Source organism: Monodelphis domestica, chromosome 7 (assembly GCF_027887165.1).
Source record: "Monodelphis domestica isolate mMonDom1 chromosome 7, mMonDom1.pri, whole genome shotgun sequence".
In the NCBI taxonomy this organism is placed as follows: domain Eukaryota; kingdom Metazoa; phylum Chordata; class Mammalia; order Didelphimorphia; family Didelphidae; genus Monodelphis; species Monodelphis domestica.
In genome coordinates this window covers 60,451,648-60,474,391 of record NC_077233.1, presented here as the reverse complement: position 1 = coordinate 60,474,391, position 22,744 = coordinate 60,451,648, and the positions used below count along the sequence as shown (strand labels likewise).

The 22,744-nt window shown below is 39.3% G+C and overlaps 1 protein-coding gene across 6 annotated transcripts in view; it reads right to left on the bottom strand.

The window, feature by feature from the left end:
- The window catches only part of CHCHD6 (coiled-coil-helix-coiled-coil-helix domain containing 6), a 313,964-nt gene extending 299,347 nt beyond the window's left edge, over nucleotides 1–14,617 (bottom strand). For 3 of the 6 annotated variants that reach the window (XM_056804730.1, XM_007500303.2, XM_007500306.3), the window contains exon 1: nucleotides 14,366–14,604. In XM_056804730.1, coding sequence (XP_056660708.1) covers nucleotides 14,366–14,449 — 84 coding nt within the window. In that variant the 5' untranslated portion in view covers nucleotides 14,450–14,604. Of the gene's footprint in view, nucleotides 1–14,365 lie in introns of all 6 variants that reach the window. The other 3 variants (XM_007500305.3, XM_001377356.5, XM_056804729.1) reach the window with 2 other exon arrangements.
- Nucleotides 14,618–22,744: the final 8,127 nt, after the last annotated feature.

The following is a 22,744-nucleotide window of genomic DNA, read 5'->3' as shown; positions in this document are numbered from 1 at the left end:
ATCCAAACTATTCCCAGGCACACTAATTCCATCCATAATCTCAAATTCTCAGGGAGACAATGGTGTAGGAGAAAGCAACTCAGTATAGCAGAAAAGATTTGTTCAGTAAGTCACAATAATTGGGTTCTAGATCTAGTTTTGCCACTAACTAGCTGTGATCTTGCACAAGTCACTTCTTTCTAGGCTTCAATTTTCTCCTCTAAAATTAATGGTCAGATTAGATCAAGGGTTTTAACCTGGGGCACCCCATTAAGAAGACCAGGAACAGATTTTGGGGAATCTTAACTTCTTTTTGTTAATATTTGGACAACTGTATCTCAATATAAGTTTCCTTTGTTATCCTAATATATCTTATTTTATGCATTAAAATGTCATTCTGAGGACTCCAATCTTGAAGTCTATGCTGTATGACTCTAAGGTTGAGCCCTAGTTCATATACCCAGCCTGAAGCAACAACAAGAAAAATCCAAAGCATAGTCCTTCAAGCAGTGGTGTCCAACTCAAATAGAAATGGGCACCACTAAACTGTACATTAGGATCCCTGTGGCCACAGTCTGATGACTTAGAAAACCACATATCAATATGCTCTGTGTTCTACTGTATTTTTATTCATTTTCAGAAACATTTCCCAAATACATTTTAATCTGGTTCAGGCTATTCTCAGGAGTGACTGCTGGCCCTTAAAGCTTGTTTGAGACCTTTGCTCTTGAGCACACTCTACAAACCTAACCTCTTTGTGCCCTCAAGGAATTCCCAAAGTGGAACCGTCTAGAGGACAAGTCCTGTGCCTCTTCACTGTTCCCACACTACACCTAACACAAAAAGTTCCCATGAATTCATGAAAGACAAGAAAGTTAATGAAGTGCAGAGGAATCTGATATCTTATGGCACACAGAGAACCAGAGCCTCAGAGTTAGGAAAGAAAAAAACAGTTTGGCGTGGGAAGGTTTTCCTGACTTCCCAGGTTGTTGCAAGAGTTCTACTACCATTCTTCATTGATGCTCTAAAGAGCACTGGGGCACATTACTGCTGTTAGACTCAGCTAGATTCAGTCAGCCAACCTCTTTAATTCAGTCCCTATTATGTACCAAGTTCCAGGCTACGCCCTGTGGAAGATGAAAGAGATAGAGACTGTTCAGGTTCTCAAAGAGTTTATACAATTTTGTTAGGAAAACCAGGCATGTACATGTGAAATTTAGAAAATAGCACAGGACAGAAAATACAAGAACATCTGAATGTAAAATAGAGATAAGAACTATGGAAAGCTAAGAAGGGGAGAGATCAGAGTAAGTTAAAATTATCATCAGGGGAATAAGGACTTGAACTGGACCTTGAAGGATGGGTAGGATACAGACAGACACAGAGGGCATTCTGGATGATGGAGCAGAAAAGCACAAGTAAGTGACAAAGGAGAGGGTGGAGAAAAGATCCAAGATGCTGATCCCAGTGGCCCTGCCTAGAACCCTAGAAATACAAATCACTCTTTCCTCATCTTGCTCATTCTATGACTATGACAAAATAACACCTTCCTAAAAAGCACTTGTAAACTCAGAGAGGACCAGACATAATTGTGTTAAAATTAAAATGTGAAGTTTTAAATATGTTTAAAGGCTACTAGAGAAATTAATGCAGGTTCCCAGGGTTAAGTAGGTATTTCCTTTAACTTATTAATAAATAATAATATTTAATATATTAATATTAACATATTGATAATATATTAATGTAATCATAAAATATTAATATATTAACTGTGAATTCCCTGACAGTACTGCAGAATGAAGTAATCTAAATGGATTAGCAGCCCACCCCAAAATTTCATCACACTTTAAAAATATTAGTATACTTGATCACTTTTTTTTTTTTAAGCAAGATGATGTAGAGAAAAATACCAAACTAGAATTCAGGTAACCCAAGTTATAGTATCTGTTCTGTTACTAAATAGTGGTGTGACTCTAAACAAGTCACTAGAAGATATTCCAAAGAAGAGAATGAGTAAAATTCGGTTCCACAAACACTAATCAAGCACCTATTATACTTAATAGAAGAAGAGGGAAAAAATATATAGCATATTTTAGAGAGCTGGTCTCAAAACCAGAGTGACCAAGGTTCAAATTCCACCTCTGGCAAATACTGGCCATGTGATCCAGGATCAGTCACTGCATCTCTCAATGCTCCTAGCAACTCTCTAAGACTCCAAGTTGGGGGCAGCTAGGTGGCACAGTGGATAGAGCATTGGTCCTAGAGTTGGGAGGACCTGGGTTTAAATCTGACCTCAGATACTTCCTAGTTGTGTGGTCCTGGGCAAGTCACTTAACCCATATTGTCTAATCTTTACTGGTCTTCTGTCATAGAACTGTTACATAAGGGAAGACTAAGTTGCAGAGAAGGTGTTGGCCTACATAGGTAAAGGGAATTTCCTCACCTGAGCGTTCTGTATGTCAATGAATTGGCAGATACAGTCCTTATCCCATAACCTACTAGAGATAAGAAGATGAAAAATGGTTTCACCTCTGACCACCAGAACTTTATAATCAAATGTCTCTCTTTGTATCCCCATGCTTAGCACAGTGCATGGCATGTAGCCGGTGCTTAATAAATCCTAAGTGACTAATGGGGGAAGAAGATGAGTACATAAACAGGATAGGCAAAAGACAGAAAATTTTTAAAAAGCAGAGGAAAGATGCAGAGAAAATCTTTAAGAAATATGAGGGAGGAAGTTGCTTTCGTTAAGAGAGCAAGACTTCACAGAAAAAGTAGCACAAGAAACAGGCCCTGGAAGAAGAGAATTTCAACAGGTGATGATGCAGAGGGAATCTCTTCCAAGTCTAGGTCTAGGTAAATGCCCATTGGTGAGAAAGGACTAAAGGAAAAGCACTAAAGTCATGTTCTAAAAATGAGAGTTGAATATCATTATGGTATTTTACATCTTAGTTTTTATTTTATCTTACTTGGAATTAGAGTCTGACCCTATTATGCCAGAGTGAAGAGTGAATCAAACTGTCTACCAATCAACAATTTTAAAATTAATCAATCAAAAACTTAAACACCCCCTACTTAACACTAGGGGAGAGGTGAGACTAATTGTCTAGTACAAAGGCAGAGATATGAGGTCACAATTTGCCAAAGAGAAATCTCTTTTATGTTTTTAGGTAATAGCAGCAAAGGCTAAATTTGTGATCAGTCAATGAAATGGGGAAGGCAGCTATGGCTTAATGGCACAATCTTGTATTGTCACAATAGCAAACCCGAGAATTTGCCAGAACATCATGGGGAAGGTTCAAGAGCTGCATCTCTCACTTCACCCATACTCCTTATCACCTAGTCTCATTCCACTAGGATTCTCTTTCTCCCTGGTCATAAAATGGCAAAGGAGGCAAAAAAAACAAGGATATAACAAGTCACCAAAGATATGCTTTTTTTAGTCAATAATTCTTTCACTTTCTTAATTAAGACACAAGCACAGGGATAATGGTCTTTGTATGGGCTCCAGTACTTGCTGGTCTCATGTCTATGGACAAGCTAACTAAAATTTTCAGAATTCCTAAATCATCTATAAAATGGAAATAACAATTGTAAGGGTAATGTCTTATAAACTGGAAAATATTAAATAAATTTTGAGTTATTATTATTATTCTCCTGCATAGAAACTTAAAATGGCCCTTCACTGCCTTATGATGAAGTCTAAACCCTTTGGCCTATTATTTGAGGCTCCCCACAGTCTGGTCTCAACCTACTCCAGAACTTGCAACTCATTAATCACACCTTCTGAGATCCAAGAGAGGTACTACCAGCACCTTACTAGACCAATGTGGAACTGGAAGAGACCCCAAGGGCCCCTAATCCAGTCTCCTCCAGCACTCACCTAATATTGTTTTTCTAGGTAAGGGTATGTGTCTGTCTTCTGCTTCTTTGCACAGGCCAGGCTTTTGGTGTTGAATTAAGGAACAGAGGGTAGGGATAAACTGGACTCACTGGATTCACTAATTCTTGAAAGTGAATATTCAATTCTTACTTCCCTCTCAATTAGGAGAGAGAGAGCTATGTCAAAAGCACCATACACTTTATGCTTTGGTCAGCACAGAGGAAGTGATTAGACTTAGTGGCTGAAAAGAAAATCAAGTCGTCATATTCTAAAAATGAGAGTTGAATATCATTATGGTATTTTACATCTTAGTTTTTATTTTATCTGACTTGGAATTAGAGTCTGACCCTATTATGCCAGAGTGAAGAGTGAATCAAACTTTGTCTACCAATCAACAATTTTAAAATTAATCAATCAAAAACTTAAACACCCCCTACTTAACACTAAGTAAGGGAGTTTCCAAGTCACTTACTAAAGTGAGTAATAACTCCAGAGGTCACAGACCACCCCCTGGGCAGTGTTAAGCAAATTGAAAGATTGCAATTGGTTCCTGTGAAGTATAGGAAGGGACAGGAAGTGATGTGGAAAAAGAACTATAAAAAGTCTTAAACTTCCTGTTGGGGGAACTTTGGCTGATAACTTGGCTTTTAGAGGTGGTTTTGGACTGGATCTTCAGCTTGGACCTTGACTTTGGTTCTTGGACTGCTTCTTGAAGATATGTTCCTGGATCTTCTCCTTTGAACTTTGTCTTGGGTGAGTGAGTAGCTTGCCTTCCTTTCCTGGCTTCTGGAGAGATCAGTTCCAGAGAGGTCTTCCTTTCCTGGAGGAGGCTGCATAGGTGGAACCCTTGCATAAGACACCACTAGGTCCTCTGGCTGAGGGTTAACAAGCCCTGCCAGGGCTGAGCCAGACACAGGAGCAACATTAGTGTGATAGGCTAGACATTGTCTCTACTCTCTTCTTCAATTTCTCAACTTTCACTCTTTCTACCTCTGTAAATAAACACAACTAAAAGTCATTTTGACTTGAGCTATAGTATTTTAAATCGGTGACCACAATATTACCTTAGAATTCTCATATTTAGTCAAACTCTAAATTTAATTTTTTACATAGGTTAATGTAAAATAGTTAAAAAATTAGAATGGTCATGGTACCTTTCTACAGAGAATTGGTGCAGTGCCTGTGACCAGTTCCTGGAAATTCTCTATTTATATCTATAACAAAAAGCATGATGCAGATAACTGGCTTTAGGACTATAACCAATGAAACTAATAATTTATCATTGTCATCACTGTTGAAAATCAGTACCATCTCTGTTAATATAGCAGCCAGAATGCCTCCCCCTAAATCTGTAGACAGTCCCAATTATACTAGGGTAGTGTAGGGGAAAGCACAAGAGCCACGTGTTAAGAGTCAGGTTCTAGGCACTGCTCCTGGCTAACTATGGGAGGCTGGGTGAGTTACTTTACTTCTCTGGGCCTATGTTTCCACATCTATGAAATAAGATGGGTCAGACCAGCAATCTCTAGAATCACTCCCAGCTCTAACACTTACTCTCAGAAGTTTGCCAATAGCAAACATTCATACAACTTAGATAGCTATATAGCTTGCACTTGACCTCTTAAATGAAAGTCACTTGGGGAAGCAGAGTCTCTCTCAGAAAAGGGAAAGATCTCCAAGGATTTACCACTTTTAGCAACACCTTCTCAACTTTGCTGGGGAAAGTAGGAGGAAAAATGAAAATGTACAAATGACTTCATTAAAAGGGGTGTCCCATTGGGTAGGGAATCATGCAGGATGGGGGAAGGGGGACAACAAACATTGGAAATAAAGTTGATATCTAAAAATATCAAGAAATGAATTTTAAAAGAACATATCCAAACCTAAGTAGCCTTCTACATATTCATCCTCTACTGAGTCACTAAAGTGATTTTCCTAAAACTTTGAACTGACCATGTCATTCCTCTACTCAGAAAATTCTCATGACTCCCTATTATATGAAATTCTCTGTTTGGTATTCAAAGTCCTTCATAACCTAGTCTCCTATTTTTCCAGTCTTTTTATACCTTACTCTCCTCTGTGTATGCTTCAAGCCAGAGACAGTGTCTCCTGACTGTTACACCAACAAGATATTCTGCTTCTCGGCTTTGGGCATTTTCTCTGTCTCCCATGCCAGGGATGCTCTCTCTCTCTCCTCATTTCTATCTGCTGTTTTCCCTGGTTTCCTTTAAGTTCCTACTAAAATCCCATCTTCTACAGGAAGCTTTCCCCAACCTCTCTTAATTCCAGGGCCTTCACTCCATTATTTCCTGTTTATTTAATTTATTTGCTTTATACATGTGTTTGCATGTTGTCTCCCCAATTACATTTACTCCCATTGAGGCAGGAACTGTCTTTTGCTTCTTTTTGTATTTTTCAGCACCTAGTACAATGTTTGGCACATAGTAGGTACTTAATATTTAGGGATTAACTGAATTCCACATATATGATTTTCTATGTTCCATTTCTATGTCATGTCTCCTTATCTCTGCTTCTTAGAATCCCTCTCTTGTTTCTACAAACTTTCCTGATCTCTTTGGCTACTAGTACTTGCCCCTTTAAATTATCCCATACTTACTTTGTGAGTCTTTATATATACATTAACATATTGTGCATTAGAAGTTCTGGCACACCTTAGGGTGGGCTGAAAGCTTTATCATTTACCCTTTCCCTTTGATGCTTTGCAGAAATCCAGGCATACTATGTTTTATGGTTTCCTCTGATTTATTAGTACAATAACTATCAGAAGAGAAAATGATATTAAATTAGTAACGTAAAAAAAATGTTCATCTCAGTGTACAAGTTGTCTCTCCAGACAGAATAGAAGTTCCTGGGGACAGGGGCTGTTTCATTTTTGTCTATCTATATCTGGTGTTTGGCATGTAATTTGGGATTAATGAATGCTTGATGGTTTAATGTTTGGAGAAAAGAAAGAATATACACAAATGGCTCAGAGAAGATTTGTTTTAAACCAACATCAGTGGGATGCCTCTCAATCTGTTTTCCCTTTGCCATCTAAAACAAATTTCTTCCCTACTTTTCTGAAAGTCTATTCAGCACCGAAGTATTAAAAAAGAATTTAATATTATACATTTCTGACAGTTTGTATTTTTCACAAGCACTTGAACCTCACATTTGAGTCTTAAAATAATGTTCTAAGGTACTTCATATACATAAATTGGGGAAGAGGGAGGCAGGACAGTGCAGATATTATGCCTATTTCATCGCTAATGAAGGGCCAAAGAAATTCACTGGCCTGCCTAAGATTGTTAGCCACAAAGCAAGAACCAGTTTCAAGGCTTTTCCATTGCAAACAGTCTCTCTCCTCCAAAGCTTTTAAGGAGAACAAGGAGACTGTACTGGAAAAATCACTGGTCTGGTAGACTCTGGGGCTTGTGACTCCAACAAGATGCTTCAGAGCAACAAACATTTACTAAGTGCTTGGGGGGGGGGGGGGGAGAAGGTAATTTCTTGCTAGGCACAAAGCACGCTGAATCTCAGTTTCTTCTGTTTGAGGAAGATATGAACAGCCCATTCTCAGGGGTATCCCAAAGAGAGCTCTGTGAACTGCAAAAACCCCTACGTTCCAGTGTTCAGGACACTTGCAGCAGGGTTGGGATGAAATAAAGTAAGACAGTGTGATATGGGCATTATTATCTTTATTTTACAAATGAAAAAACTGAGGCTTCCAAAGGTCAAATGACATGACCGAAACAAGGCAAAAAGAGAGCTGGAAGTTAAGCCCAAGTTAGCTGACCATTAACATGTCCCTAGTACTATTTCTACTTCTCCTTTCAAACCATCCCTAGTCCCCATCTCTACCTTGTGGCCCCTCCCACCAGCAATCTTCTTTCCTCTAAACCTTTTTTCCCCTCTCTTGTGACCCATCCACAATTCTCACTTCCATCCCACTACTCCCACTCTTTTTTATTTCGCTACCATCTCCCATTCATAATTTCCATATCATCAACATTTCTGAGCTAGAAGGAACCTCAGAGATCTAATTCAACCTCCTCGTTTATAAAGAGAAGGAAATTGTCACAAGCATCATTGTAAGAATGTCAAGAATGCTAAATCTTAGAATGAGCTGGGAATGGAGATAAATGCCAAGGAATAGAGAGAGGGCATTGAAAGCTATTTTGAGGGATCAAAATCAAATGTGAAAGGGTCTCTGCTAACTGTGTCTGGTAATTAATACTAACTGAAGCAATCCAAGCAAAAATATTTGTTAGCAGTCAGAATAAATGGGCCAACTCCTAGTTTGCTTTTGTTTTCTTGGACTGAGAAGGCTCAGACAAAAATTAAAGAGTTGAAATCCAATATAAGTGAATAGGTGCTGAGAAAGCACCCATCTGCCAACAATGAATTCAAAATAGACCAGAACTAAGAACAGCAGAGGTATCAAGCACATCAGAACACTCCCCCAGAACAGCCTGAACCAGATTAAAATGCAGTTGATAAATATTTCACAAAATAAATAACAATACAATAGAACAAGAATAACATTAACAGAGGGTCAATATGTGGCTGCAGGGATCCTTATGTAAGGTTAGTGGCCCCATTTGTATTTGAATTTGACGGCAGAACTGATTGCTGAGCTGCTATCAGCCACCTTTGAAAACTCATGAAACAAATGGAGCATCAGACCTAGAATCAGGAGGATCTGAGTTAAAAATTGGTCTCAGACACTTCCTAGCTGTGTGATCCTGGGCAAGTCATTTAACCCCAACTGCAAAGCCCTCAGAACTGATACTAGGACAGAAAGGGAGGGTGACAGGCAGGGAAGGTGAAAAGGAAGGAAGGAAGGAAGGAAGGAAGGAAGGAAGGAAGGAAGGAAGGAAGGAAGGAAGGAAGGAAGGAAGGAAGGAAGGAAGGAAGGAAGGAAGGAAGGAAGGAAGGAAGGAAGGAAGGAAGGAAGGAAGGAAGGAAGGAAGGAAGGAAGGAAGGAAGGAAGGAAGGAGGGAAGGAGGGAAGGAGGGAAGGAGGGAAGGAGGGAAGGAGGGAAGGAGGGAAGGAGGGAAGGAAGGAAGGAAGGAAGGAAGGAAGGAAGGAAGGAAGGAAGGAAGGAAGGAAGGAAGGAAGGAAGGAGGGAAGGAGGGAAGGAGGGAAGGAGGGAAGGAGGGAGGGAGGGAGGGAGGGAGGGAGGGAGGGAGGGAGACATGGAATGGAAGACAGAACTTTACAGTGGGAAAATGTGATCCTCAAGTACATTAATGCAAAAGTCTTCAAACTCTAAGCTGTTGAACTTGACTTCAATTCCTGGCAAAATTCAAGAATGTACTACAGGGATGGGTGAACATTTGGAAAGGGAAGTAGCAAACATGAGGAGACAATACAGCTTCATCAGGTAAACAGGTATACCAGACTAACTTTATCTTCTCTTTTGATAAGGTTACTCAATGGTAGATTTGGGCAATGCCAAAGATAGGATACTTGATTTCAACTAAGCACTTACAAAGTCTCAAACTATCTTTGCGGACAAGATGGAGAAATGTAGCCTAGACAATAGAACAGTGAGATGAATTTGGAAATTGTTGAAAATCCAAAAAGCATCCATAGTTTAACCAATGTAATACAAGAAACAACAGAATGATGGGTTTGGATTCAAGAGACCTTAGTTCAAGTCCTGGTTCTGCTAAATGTGAGACCTTGGGCAACTCCCTTAACCTCTCTGGGCTTTTTTAATCCTCTAAAATGAGGAAGCTGAACTAAAAGACCTCTAAGACTCTTCTATTCTAGATCTATGACTATTATGTCAACTTGAAGGAGTCTTTAGTAAAGTGACCCAGAGATCTGTCCTTAGTTCTGGGTTATTTTGAATTTTTAGCAACAAAGTGCATGAATGAAGGCATTAAAGGCATGCTAATCAAATTTACAAATAACACAAACCTAGAACAATGGGTCAAATCTAATAAGATAACAAGCATAATGTAATAGCCAACACTTGGATTTTAAAAATCAGTTGAATGAATAATAGATTGAATAGATATAGCCAACAAATAGCTGACATTTACTTCACACTTTATGATCTACAAATCACTAATGGGAGGCATTGTCTCGTTTGAGTCTCACAACAACCCTAAGAGGTCCATACTACAAATATTACTATCATCATTGTAGAGAATAAGGAAACTGAGTTTCCAAAAGTGTCAGAAATATTCATTCCACTGAGCAGTTAAAAAAGGTTTTCCTAACCCAGACCCAATACACTGTGTACTGTGTGTACCAGGATGTCTCTCAGAATGATCAAGGCCTAGACAACAGTTTGTATGAGAAAGACATGAGGTTCTAATACACTGCAAGCTCAATATGGAATCAGCCAGGTGACAAGCAACCAGGCCTACCATCCTGGATGAGGGAGAGAAAAATTCCTCTATCCAGGACTGTGTTCAGTTCTAGAAGCCCTGTTTCAAAAAGGACATTAACAAGCAGTATGGAGTCTGAGCAGTTTTAAGATTCACATATGTCATCCAAAGGAAAGCAACTAGGATGCTGATAAGACTTGCAATCAGTGGTCAAAGAGGGACTGTTAGCCTGGAGGAGAGACTTACATGAAAATGATAGTTGTCTTTGAATATTTGATGAGCTGCTTTATGACAAAGGGATAAGGCTTATGTTACTCAACCCCAGAGGGCAGAACCAGAAAGAAGGGTAAAAGTTGCAGAGAGGCAACCCTCTGACTCTATATAATGAAAAACTTCCTAAAAATTAGAGCTGTACAACAGACTATCCTACACTTTTCAAGTTGATGACTTCAAGACTTATATATCCAGCCTTAGTCATTCTCTTAAGGTTCAGTCCCACATCTCTACCTGGCTATCCCATCTCCCTCCAAACTTCTGAATGTTCACAATCTCGGAGTCTAGAAGGTCCTCTATAGTTCTGGAAGTTTCATCCAGCTATAAATAATAATAGCTGAAATTTATATAGTGTTTTATTATTTTCAGAGCACTGTATACAAATTTGAGGAATCACCTGATTCCTAAAACAACCCTGAAAAGTAGATTCTGTAATTATCGCCATTTTACAAATTAAAAAACTAGGGCTGGGAGGTTAAATGTCTTATCACAGATAGTACCTGAGGCAGAAGTCCAACTAAGGTCTTACTCCAAGATCAGTGCTCTATCCACATCTCACCACCTCTCAATGAAAGGTTGACAACGTCCCCCAAAGGGCAGACAGCACACTGATAGAAGGATCTGAGAAGAAATCAGTTCCTTGCAATGCCTCTGTGACATGAAATTCTCTGGGCCCAGAGAAAGAATTCGACTTATCCAAACTCACCCAGTCAGTTGGTGACAGAAACAGGACTAGAATCCTAAATTACTTCTCTATCCCTTCTGTCACTATTCTTTCCCTCTCCTCTTTATGTCTAAACTCACTCATTTGGGCGGGTGAGGGGAGGGCTAGGTTCAAAGTCTGACTGCTGGTTAGAACTACAAGAGTGCCCCTCAATTGAGGAATGGCTAGTCTATCAAGGGATTGAAATACTATTGTGCTTAGGAAAGGATGGTGGTGACAGTTAATTTATGCAAAAGGCTTTTCACATTTTAAAGCACTATATTAGATGCTAACTATTATTATTTTGTTGTATGAACTGATGCAAGTTCTCCAACCAGAGAAAATTTATACAACAATAAAGTCAAACAATTTAGAAAGGCTTAAGAACACCATTCAATGCAAAGATTGAGCACAGTATCAGAGGACTTATGATGAAGGATGTTTTCCCACCTACTTAAAGAGGTGATGGACTCAGGATGCAGACTAAGACATATTTCTTAGACATGACCAAAGGGGAAATTTTGTTTTGCTTGACAACACATATTTGTTACAAAGGTTCTCTTTTATACTATTCAACTCCTCCTAAAAGAATGGTGATAAATAGGATATGGACTGAAATATATTGTTTTTTGGACACAGCCAACAGGGAAATTCATTTTGCTTCACTATACATATTTACATTAAAAAAAAAGAAAAAGGTTTTGTTTTACGCTACCTATTTACTAACAGTGAAGTGATAAGCTTCAGGGTGTAGATTGATATATCTGTATTTATAGATATAGTAGTCAAATGAAACAGATTCCTACATTGACTATATCCATCTTTTATGTTTTTGTTGTTCAGCTGTGTCTGACTCTTCATGACCCCATTTGGGGTCTTCTTGGCAAAGATTCTAGAGCTATTAGCCATTTCCTTCTTCAGCTCATTTTACAGATGAGAAACTGAGACAAATTGAATTAAGTAACTTGACCAGAGTCACCCAGATAGTAAATGTCAGAGGCCAGATTTGAATTCAGGAATCTTCCTGACTCCAGGCCTGGTACCTTATCCACTGCACCACCCAGCTGCTTTCTATCTGTGTGTCACAGTCACACACACACACACACACACACACACACACACACGTTGATATATACATATATACACATCCATATGAGCTGCAATTTCCTCATGTGGGTATATACATATATACAGAGATAAGCAAACACATAGACACAGGCCTCGGTTTCTTTATATGTGTATATATACACAGATGTGGATACAGATATACACACATACATAAACACAGACCTCATTTTCCTCAGATATACACATATGAGGAAAACATGGGATATGTGTGTGTATACACTTAGACACATATACAGGCCTTATTTTCCTTATGTGTATATATGTACAGATATATATAGACAAACATATTCACAGATTTTCGTCTCCTCGTATATACATATATTGTATACATGCATATATTACAAAATACATACATACACACAAAAGGCCGTTTCCTTGTATGCATATACACAATATACACCAGTCTGTTTCCACACATACAGTCTTGGTTTTCTCATGTGTACATATACACATATGTGTGTATGTATATACAGGTCTCAGTTTCTGTGTATATAAAACATGTAGGGCCTCAGTTTCCATGTATATGTATATGTGTATGTATATCACATATAGGGTCTCAATTTCCTTGTGTATATACCTATAAACACATACACATACGCCTGTTTCCTCATATATGTATATATACATATACATGTATAGCTATGTAGGCCTCAGTTTCCACATATAGATACACATCTCTATAAGGCCTCTGTTCCCTCATGTGTGTACATATGTGTGTGTGTGTATATACATGGGCTTCACTTTCCTTGTGGGGGGGCTTGTGTATGCAGATATATATGTGTGTGTAATATAATATATAAAATACCTAAGGGGCTAGTTTCTTGTGTGTATATACATATCCATACATAGACCTCAGATTATTCATGTATGTATACTATACACATATATAAATATATGCAGGCCTCTTCCCATATGTAGATATACACACATCTGTAGGGTCTGTTTCCTTGTGTGTACACATATATACATATGTGTGTATATATACACAGGCCTCAGTTTCCTGTATATATGTGCATATATTTGTGCATATAACATATAGAGCCTTGGTTTTTTCATACATGTGTGTGCAATATATGAAATACACATATATTGGGCCTCAATTTCCTCATATATATACCTATATCTGTAATAGATGATACTTGAAGGGTATATTTGATGGATACCAGATAACTAATGGATCAGGTAGTTATATTTGGTTTTGGCCAAGGCCAGGCCACATATGTATGTGTATATATAAAACAGACATACAGAGCCTCAGTTTCTTCATGTGTGTATATATAAAATAGACATACAGGGTCTCAGTTTCCTCATATGTATGTATGTATATATTATGTAAAACATACATATAAGGCCTCAGTTTCCTCATGTTTGTGTGTATAATATATAAAACACATACATGGGCCCTCAGTTTCCCCATCTATGAGTATGTGTATATAATATATAAAACATATACAAGGGCCTCCGTTTCCTCGTGTGTATACTTCTCCAGGCGCACACATGTGTATCAAAGAGGGGTGGCCAATGTGGGAATCTGCTTTGCTTGATTTGATTACACGTTTCTGTAACAGGGATATTGGGGGTTTTCCCCCGCTTTCTCGATTTGGGAAGAAAAGTGGGAGAGTGAATACAGATCTGAAGTTAAAATTTAATAATTAAAAAAGAACAAAGGTTTTATTTATTTTTCTTCCTTTTTCAGGGGATGGTGCAGGAAGGAAAGATGAGTTTTTGCTCACTGAAAGAAATAAAAGTATTTTTGTTCGGGCTGGGCTCTGATCCTTCCTCCATTAAGATAATACCAAAGGGGATGGAAGGGGCAGGTGGCAGCTTATGGGGTGCAGCCCCTCCCCGCTGCGCGGTGTGACCTTGGCCAAGTCCCTTCGCCCCTCCAGGCCCCAGTTTCCTAGCCCGCCCGGGTGGAAGGGGACTGGTGCTGAGCACTCAGCCCGTGCCCCGTGGGACTCACCAGTCCCAAGTCTCAGGCAGATTCCCCGCCCCGCTCCCCCTTCCCCGCCCCGTCCCGCCGGCGCGGCTGGCGCGGCCCGGCCCCCCACTCACCCGGATGCCCTGCAGCACCCGCACCCGCTCCTCCTCGTCCATTCCGAAGGACACCTTGCGGGCAGTACTCTCGGTGCTCCCCATCCCCGCCCTCCCGGTACAGAGATCCCCAAGGAGCTTCTGAAGGCGAAGGGAAGAAAACGCGAACAAACTGTTTAGCCCACAAGACACTAAAACCCGCTTCGGGACTCCTGGTTCCCTTCGGCTCCCTCTGCCTCCGCAGTGGGCTCCCTGCTAACAAGGCCTCATCTCATTGGCCGCTGGCAGACAGGCAGCCAATAGTGAAGAGCTTCCTTCGCGGGGCATGCTGGGATTTGTAGTGTTTCCCTACCACCTTCCTAGGAGGCTCTGCTCCGCGGAGCCCCACCCCTCTAGGGGGCCAAAGTCCAAAGTCAGTGTTTCTATTCCCCCTACCCCCCCAACTGGGCGGAGTCCACAGCAGTATGAGAAGGTAGGAGGGGAACTCTGAAAAGAAGGATCTCCAGCCAGCTTAGCCCCTACTCCCAACCTACTCACTCTACTTAGATAAATCATTTCCCCACGGAGGGAATGCAGAACGGTAGGATCCTAAAGAGGGCGCAGATCGTGGTATCAAAAGCCCTGGGTTCAGATGCAACTGTGGCCTCACTAGCTGTATGACCTTGGGCAAGTCATAGATCTAGAATTCCGAGGACCTCAGACACCATCAAATCCAACCCTGCTACCACCGCCCCCATTTTACAGATAGGGAAACTGAGGTCCAATGACTTGCTTTAGGGCAGATGCTTACCTAAAGTTTCCTGGATAATCAGCATCAGAAACAGAATTTGAACTTTCTGATCCCAGTACCAGACCTCTGTCCATTTCACCAGCCTTTGAGCCGGTTGGTTGTTGATCAGTCATTTCAGTCGGGTCTGCCTCTTCCTGACCCCATTGGAGGTTTCCTTGACAACCACACAGGAGTGGTTTGCTATTTCCTCCTCCAGCTCATTTGTCAGATAAGGAAACTGAGGTACAGAGTGAATTTACTTTTCCATTTCCACACAGCTAGTAAGTGTCTGCAGCCAGATTTGAACTCAGGAAGATAAGTCTTCCTCACTCTAGACCTGTTGCTCTATCTTCTGGGCCACCTATGTGCCTCCCAAGCTCCATTTTTGATCTCTAAAATAAAGATGAATGATCCCTGTTTTGCCTACTTCCTAAGAGTGTTGAAAAGCCAAAATCAGATAAGAACTATAAAGTGCTTAAAGGTAAACCTTAAAGTTCTATATAAATGCCAGCAATTGTTATTCTAGAGCAAGAAGAGAACCATTTGCCTCTCTTTTCTTGGACATTTCAAACTCCTTCTCTCTCGAGACCTCTTGGGGGGGCGGGGGGGGGGGGGGGAGATACTGGAGGGGTTTGCTATTTCCTTTTCCAGCTCCTTTTCCAGTTGGGGAAATTGATGGATTAATTGATGGATCACACAGCTAGTAACTACTGAGGCCAGATAGGAACTCAGGAAAATGAATCTTCTTGACCCCAGGCCTGACTCTTTCCACTGTACCCATCAAGCTTCCTGTGGCATATAGTAAATGCTTAATGATTGCTTTTTTCTAGATTAGACCCCTTTTCCTGAATATTTCAAATTTATCCTGGCTGCATTTTGTTTGTACAGATTTGCAGGCAGTCTCCCTCATTAGATTGGGAGCTTTTCAAGGGCAGGGATTGTCTTTAGCATTTCTTTGCATCCCCAGCACAGTGTCCAGTACCTAGTAAAGTGCTTAATAAATGTTTTTTGATTGTACATTGTCTTGTTCAATCAGACAATGTTTTCTCCCTTCTGCCTTTATTGTTTGGCTTTGTTTTGGTTTTGGCCAAGGCCAGGCCACATGCTTAGTAAAGTAGAAAGAACAGAACTTGGAAGTCTTAGCATCTGAATGTAAATCCAGGCTCCATCATTTATCTTTTCAAGGAATTGCAAAACGTTTCAATCCAGGGTGGAGAGTAACCCTTAGCCCATTTGTATGGGACTCTCCTTAATGGTAGAGAATGATTGCTACTCTCATTACGGAGGAGTTGCTGAGAGATAGATGGAAGAGATCTTTCCTTCCTCCAGGGCTTCTGACTTCCAGCTTGGAAAAAAAAGATGATCTATTATTCCATATTCTTTCCAGATGCCTGAGGGAAAGATTCTAAGAAGAAACCAAAGTCTAGAGGAACTAGAAATTTCGATCATGTCTCTATCTGTAGCTTGCAATGAGAAGACTGGACTAGATGACCCCTAAGGTCCCTTATAGGTCCAAACTCTGTCATTTGGGTAGGAAACATCCCATGTGGAAGGTGTCTCCACGAACTCAAATCCACAATTTCCTGTAAATTGTATAGTTCCCTAGCAAAATTAATTTGCTGAGGCAAGTTACCAAGGCAGATTAATATAAAACAGAATTAGGACTCGATTCCCAGTCATAGAATCATAGATTTAGAACTGGAAGATCTCAGAAAGCATCTACTTCAACTCTCTCTAGAAGGAAAGTTGAAAAAAAAAATTCTGGAACAAATAATTAGAAAGAGAATAAACAGAATTAAGTGATATACATGTGATAATACATGTATAACCCAGTAGAATTGCTTGTCATCTCCAGGAAGGGGAAGAGGGGAGAGAGAGAATATGAATCATGTAACCATAGAAAAATGTTAAAAAGCAAACAAACAAACAAATAAATAAATAATAAAGAGAATTAAGAGAGATATAACTTGCCCAAGTAACAAATTCCTTGAAATTTCCAAATAGAAACTAACGGCTCCACGAGACAAGACATGTTAAAATAAAATCAAAAGGGATAGCTAGGTGGCTCAGTGGATTGAGAGTCAGGCCTAGAGATGGGAGGTCCTGTGTTCAAATCTGACCTCAGATCCTTCCTTAGCTGTATGACCCTGGGCAAGTCACTTAACCACCAATGCCTAGTTCTTACTCCTCTTCTGCCTGGTAACCACAGTATTGATTCTTCCACAGAAGGTAAGGGTTTTAAAAATCAAATCAAAAGACTAAAAACAGAAAAAAATGTAAAATATCTCATTAAAAAACTGACCTGGAAAACAGATTAAGAAGGAAAAAAATGTAAAGAATCATTGGATTGTCTGAATACTACCATCAGAAAAAGAACTTAGACACCATATTTCAAGAAATCTTAGAAGAAATTTGCCTAGATCTTTTAGAACTAGAGGGCAAAATTTTATTTTTAAATCCCCTAGTCACTTCCTGAAAGAAACCCCAGAAATGAAAATTCCCAGGAATATTATAGCCCAAATCCTGAACTTCTATGTCCAAAAGAAACATACTGCAGCAAGCATGAAAGAATTCAAATATGAAAGAGCCAGAATCAGTATCCATAAGATTTAGCAACTACTACTATAAAGCAACAAAGAGCTTAGAATGTGATATTCCAGTAAGCAAGGGCTTGCAGCTATGAATAACTTATCCAGAAAAAATGAGTATAATCCAAAAAAGGGGAAAATAATGATCTTTAGTGAAAGTCATTTTAACCGTTTCTGATGAAAAAGACCAGAGCTGTATAGAAACTATGAAATACAAAACACAAAGGAGTCAAAAGAAACATCAAAAGGGAAATATAAGCAAACAACCATAATTTTATTGTTTGTGTTCCACTGGGAGAGGTGAACCATGTCCTTCCAGAGTTCTATTATCAAAGGTCATAGAAGGAAGCAGGGGATAAGATAGAAAGGCTGGGAATGGTTTTGTCATGTCCTGATAATCTTAAAAGGAGAATGAAAAAGAAGGAAAAAGAGAATATACTGAGGGGAAAGTGGAGAAGTTGAGAGAAATCTCAGATAATCAGACTATGCAAGTAAAAGATTATATAAACACCAAAGAAGAGGCCAGAGGAGGAGGTCAAGCTTGAACTACATTCAAATAAACTTGTCAAAAGATGGAAGAGTACACACATATATATGCATATATTAGGTACTGAAATGTATTTTCCCAACAAGAAGAAAAGTGAAGAAGAGTAATGGGGGGATAAGTAGGAGAATAAACCAAGGGAGGAATTGATCTTAAGCAAAACAAACACTAATTTAGGAAGGAAATCCAAAAGAAAAGAAATAAAAGATAAAAATCAATGAGTGGGCTCTGGTTGAGGGAAAGAAAAGAGGCAGGGGAGAGAAGTAGATTGCACCAAACCTATAGTACTGTTGCTAAGCAACCTTCTCTCTAATTATTTCTTTATAAAATGGGAACAGAAAACAAAGAGAAGAATTAGATGGAGCAAAATATAAAATCAATGATCATAATTATGAATGCAGTAGAATGAACTCTCCCATTAAATGGAAGAGGATAGAGAATGGATTAGAAAACAGAATCCAAAATGTTCTTGTTTATAAGAAACACATTGAAATATAAAGATTCAGCAGAACCAGGAGAAAACTGTACACAGAGACAGATACACTGTGGTACAATCGACCATAATGGATTTCTCTACTGGAAGCAAAGCAATGATCCAGGACAATTCTGAGAGACTTAGGAGAAAGAACACTATCCACATCCAGAGGAAGAACTGTGGGAGCGGAAACAGAAGAAAAACAACTGCTTGATCACATGGATCAATGGGGATATGATGGATCACCCTAGTGCAAAATATTAATAATATGGAAATAGATCTTGACCAATGACACATGTAAAACCCAGTGGAATTGTGCCTCGCCTATCAGAAGGGGTTGGGGGGGAGGGGAGGGAAAGAACATGATTTTTGTAATCCTGGAAAAATACTCTAAATTAATCAATTAAATTAAATAAAAAATTAATTATTTTTTAAAAAGCAGGGGGAAGAAATATAAAGATTCACACTGAGTTAAAATAAGGTGATGGAGCAAAGTCTGTTGTGTGTAACCTGAAGTAAAAACTTAAGAATTCTAATTAATCCAACAAGCAACCACAGTTCCACAAGTCTTTCAATGAGGTATGTTATCCACCCTATCCCTGCCCACAGAAGAGAGGTTTTGGTCTCAGAGCTAGAATGAGACATACTTTCTTTATTATGGTTAATATAAGAATTTCTTTTGCAAATGTCTTAGAGGAGCTTTGTTTTTCTTTTCTTTTTCAGTGGAGATGAGGGAGAGAGAAAGAGATGAAAACTAATGCTTATTGAGAGAAAGTAAAAGCCACATTTAAAAAGTACACTAGACAAAAATGTAAAGGAAAGTAACACAACAAGGCTTTAAAAATCTGATCAATGCAGGGACCAGTTTTGAATTCAGAGGACTAATGATGAAGCGTTTCCCATCTTTCAGCAGTGTTCATGGACTACAGGTACAGAATGAGGCATCCATTGTCAGACATAGCTGGTGTGATGTTTGTTTTGCTTGACTGTCCTGAACTTATTCTACAGGGGTGAGGAAGAGGGAGAGGGTCACTGGGAGATGACAGTAGCATCAAAATGGGAAAGAGCTTCCATAAAATATTGTTAAAAGAAGAAAAGCACACAGAGTTAGTAGCTTGTGCAAGGAACAACAAGGAGGCCAGTAACATTGGATCACAGAATACATGATGGGAAACCCAGGGAATTTCAAGATAGTACACAGTCAAAGGAACACAGCACAGTTCACAGTGTAATTCACAAATTCAGTCAAGCTAGCCTTTAGATCAAAGGTTCTTAACTTGAGGTCTATGGATTATTTTTTAACTATATTTTATTATTATTGGCTTCCATTTGAAATCCTGAGTTCTTCATTTCATGCATTTAAAAACACAATGCAAAAGTAAATAAAAATAAAAACTAACTCATAGACTTCAGTAGATGGTCAAAAAGGATTTAAATAAAGGTTTAGAAATTCAGGATGCAGAACTTTATAGTTCTCAGATAGTCCAGAACTCCTGAAGAACAGTTCTTTTCATTCTGTATCCCATTGATGACATCCCCTCTCCCTATTTCTATCCGTTGCTAATTCATCCTCATAAGGTAGAATTTAGGCAAATTAGGCAGGTCAGATATAGAATGAACCTCTCTCCCTGCTTCTATGTCCATATTTCCTCCTCTAGCCTAGATATAACTCCAACACTGAGATTTTTAGCCCTGGGGACTATTTGGAATCTTTTCCCCTTACACTTTTCTCTCATGTCTTCCTCCCAAGCTAAAGCCCAACCAACTACTCTCTAGAAAATGGAGAGTAAGGAATAAGAGGGACATTATCCAATAATGACACCATGAAAATCTTTGATTTTCTCTGCCTTTGTTGTTTTTGAAAAGACTTCCAAGGAATAGTCACATGAAAAGAATCATTAGAAAAAAGAGATAATTAGATAAATAAATTGTCCAGACTCACATAGCTAGGAAGTGTCTGAGGCCAAATTTGAACCCTGGATCTCCCGTTTCTTGGCTTGGCTCTTAATCCACTGAGTTACCTAGTTGCCTACTATGATTTTTCTTCTAATTTTTGCTCTACCTATAGTGCCAGATCATTCTTCCAAAAAGATACAAGTTTGAAATTCCACCAGCAATGAATGAGTACCTATTTTTTCCATAACCCTGCCCTTGAGTTTCTTGCTTTTAATTATATTTTACCAGCTCTATGGATGTGAAAAGGTACCTCAAAGTTGTTTTAATTTGCACCCCTTTGATAAATAGTAATGGTGAGCATTTTTCAAGGGATAATTAATTTGAGTTTCCTCTTTTGAAAATGTCCTTTTTACAACCTTTGATCATCTCTTCCCTGTGGATTGTGAGATATCTTTGTGAATTTTTAACAGTTCCTTATATATTTTAGATGTCAAGGTTTCATTTATGAAATTTGCCATTAATATTTTCCCAAACTGTTCCATTTAATTTATTATATTATTTGTGCTATACATTTTTTAAATTTTGATGTAGTTAAGTACATCTATCTCTTCTGTAATAATTCCTTTTATTGGTTGAATAAAAAAAGTCTCCCCAATGTATAAGTACCTTATTCCATTTTCTCCCATTTGTCTAATAATTCTTTTTTTTTTTAATGTTTAACACTATCATCTGGCTGGTGTTCACAGAAGTCTATCATGAAAAATGGCCTGTCTCACTTCTCACAGATCTTTTTCCTGTAGTTGAGCTCACTGCCAATCTCCCATGGCCAGAAAGAGCAAGGAGGATTGGTCCACAGCTCCATAATTTACTTGTATCAATAGCATACCCTCTCGAGGAGATCCCAGGTTTTTGGCCACACTGTCTTATGTTAACAACTCTGCTCTCTCTCCATCCTGGATCCCCTTCACCTGTTCCATACAATCACCTTTGTAATTTCTGATGCACAAGGAATATAGGATAGAGCATCAGCCTCACATTGCTTCTCCTTAGCTATTCATTCAAGTTGGATTGACAGGTCTGCTACTCATCTCTGCTCGGCAGCATCCTCACAGCACTTGTTACTGTGCCCTCTTGAGCTCCCACACTATAACTGACAAATTTCCCTTCATTTTAGATCTTTTCCTCTTAGGTTTTAACCATCTTCTGGCTCTCCCTGAAATCTGGCTTCTCCCCTCATCCTAACCCCTAAGATACTCTGTCAGCCCTCCTTACTCTCTGATCTCAGAGGGGGCCTCCAACTATTCCTGGTTCCCTATTGGCACTTCCAGACTCGCTCTACTACCATAACTCAGCAACTTTGAGGATTTGTTGTTCAGTTGTTCAGTGGTATCTGACTCTTTGAGGACCCATGGACCATACTATTTGCTGGGTTTTCTTGGCAAAGATACTTGAGTGCTATTTCCATTTCCTTCTCAAATATATTAACACAAACAGAGATTAAGTGGCTTGCCCAGAGTCACATAACTAGTAAGCATCTGAGGCTGGATTTGAACTCAGGTTTTCCTGAATCCAGGCTCAGCACTCTGTCCATCACACCATCTAGCTGCCCCAAACCTTAGAGGTTTATTTACCCTGTCCAAATTTATCACACAATCCAAATCCTAGTGGCTTTTATCTACTAAACCAAGTAGCAGGATCTTTTCTCTCTCTTCCTTCCTTCCTTCCTTCCTTCCTTCCTTCCTTCCTTCCTTCCTTCCTTCCTTCCTTCCTTCCTTCCTTCCTTCCTTCCTTTCTGTCCATCTGTCTTTCTTTCTGTCTTTTGTCTTTCTTTCTGTCTGTCTTTCTTTATCTTTCTTTCTTTCTATCTTTCTTTATCTTCCTTCCTTCCTTCTTTCCTTCCTTCCTTCCTTCTTTCCTTCCTTCCTTCCTTCGTTCCTTCCTTCCTTCCTTCGTTCCTTCCTTCCTTCCTTCCTTCCTTCCTTCCTTCCTTCCTTCCTTCCTTCCTTCCTTCCTTCTTTCCTTCCTTCCTTCCTTCCTTCCTTCCTTCCTTCCTTCCTTCCTTCCTTCCTTCCTTCCTTCCTTTCTTTCTTTCTTTCTTTCTTTCTTTCTTTCTTTCTTTCTTTCTTTC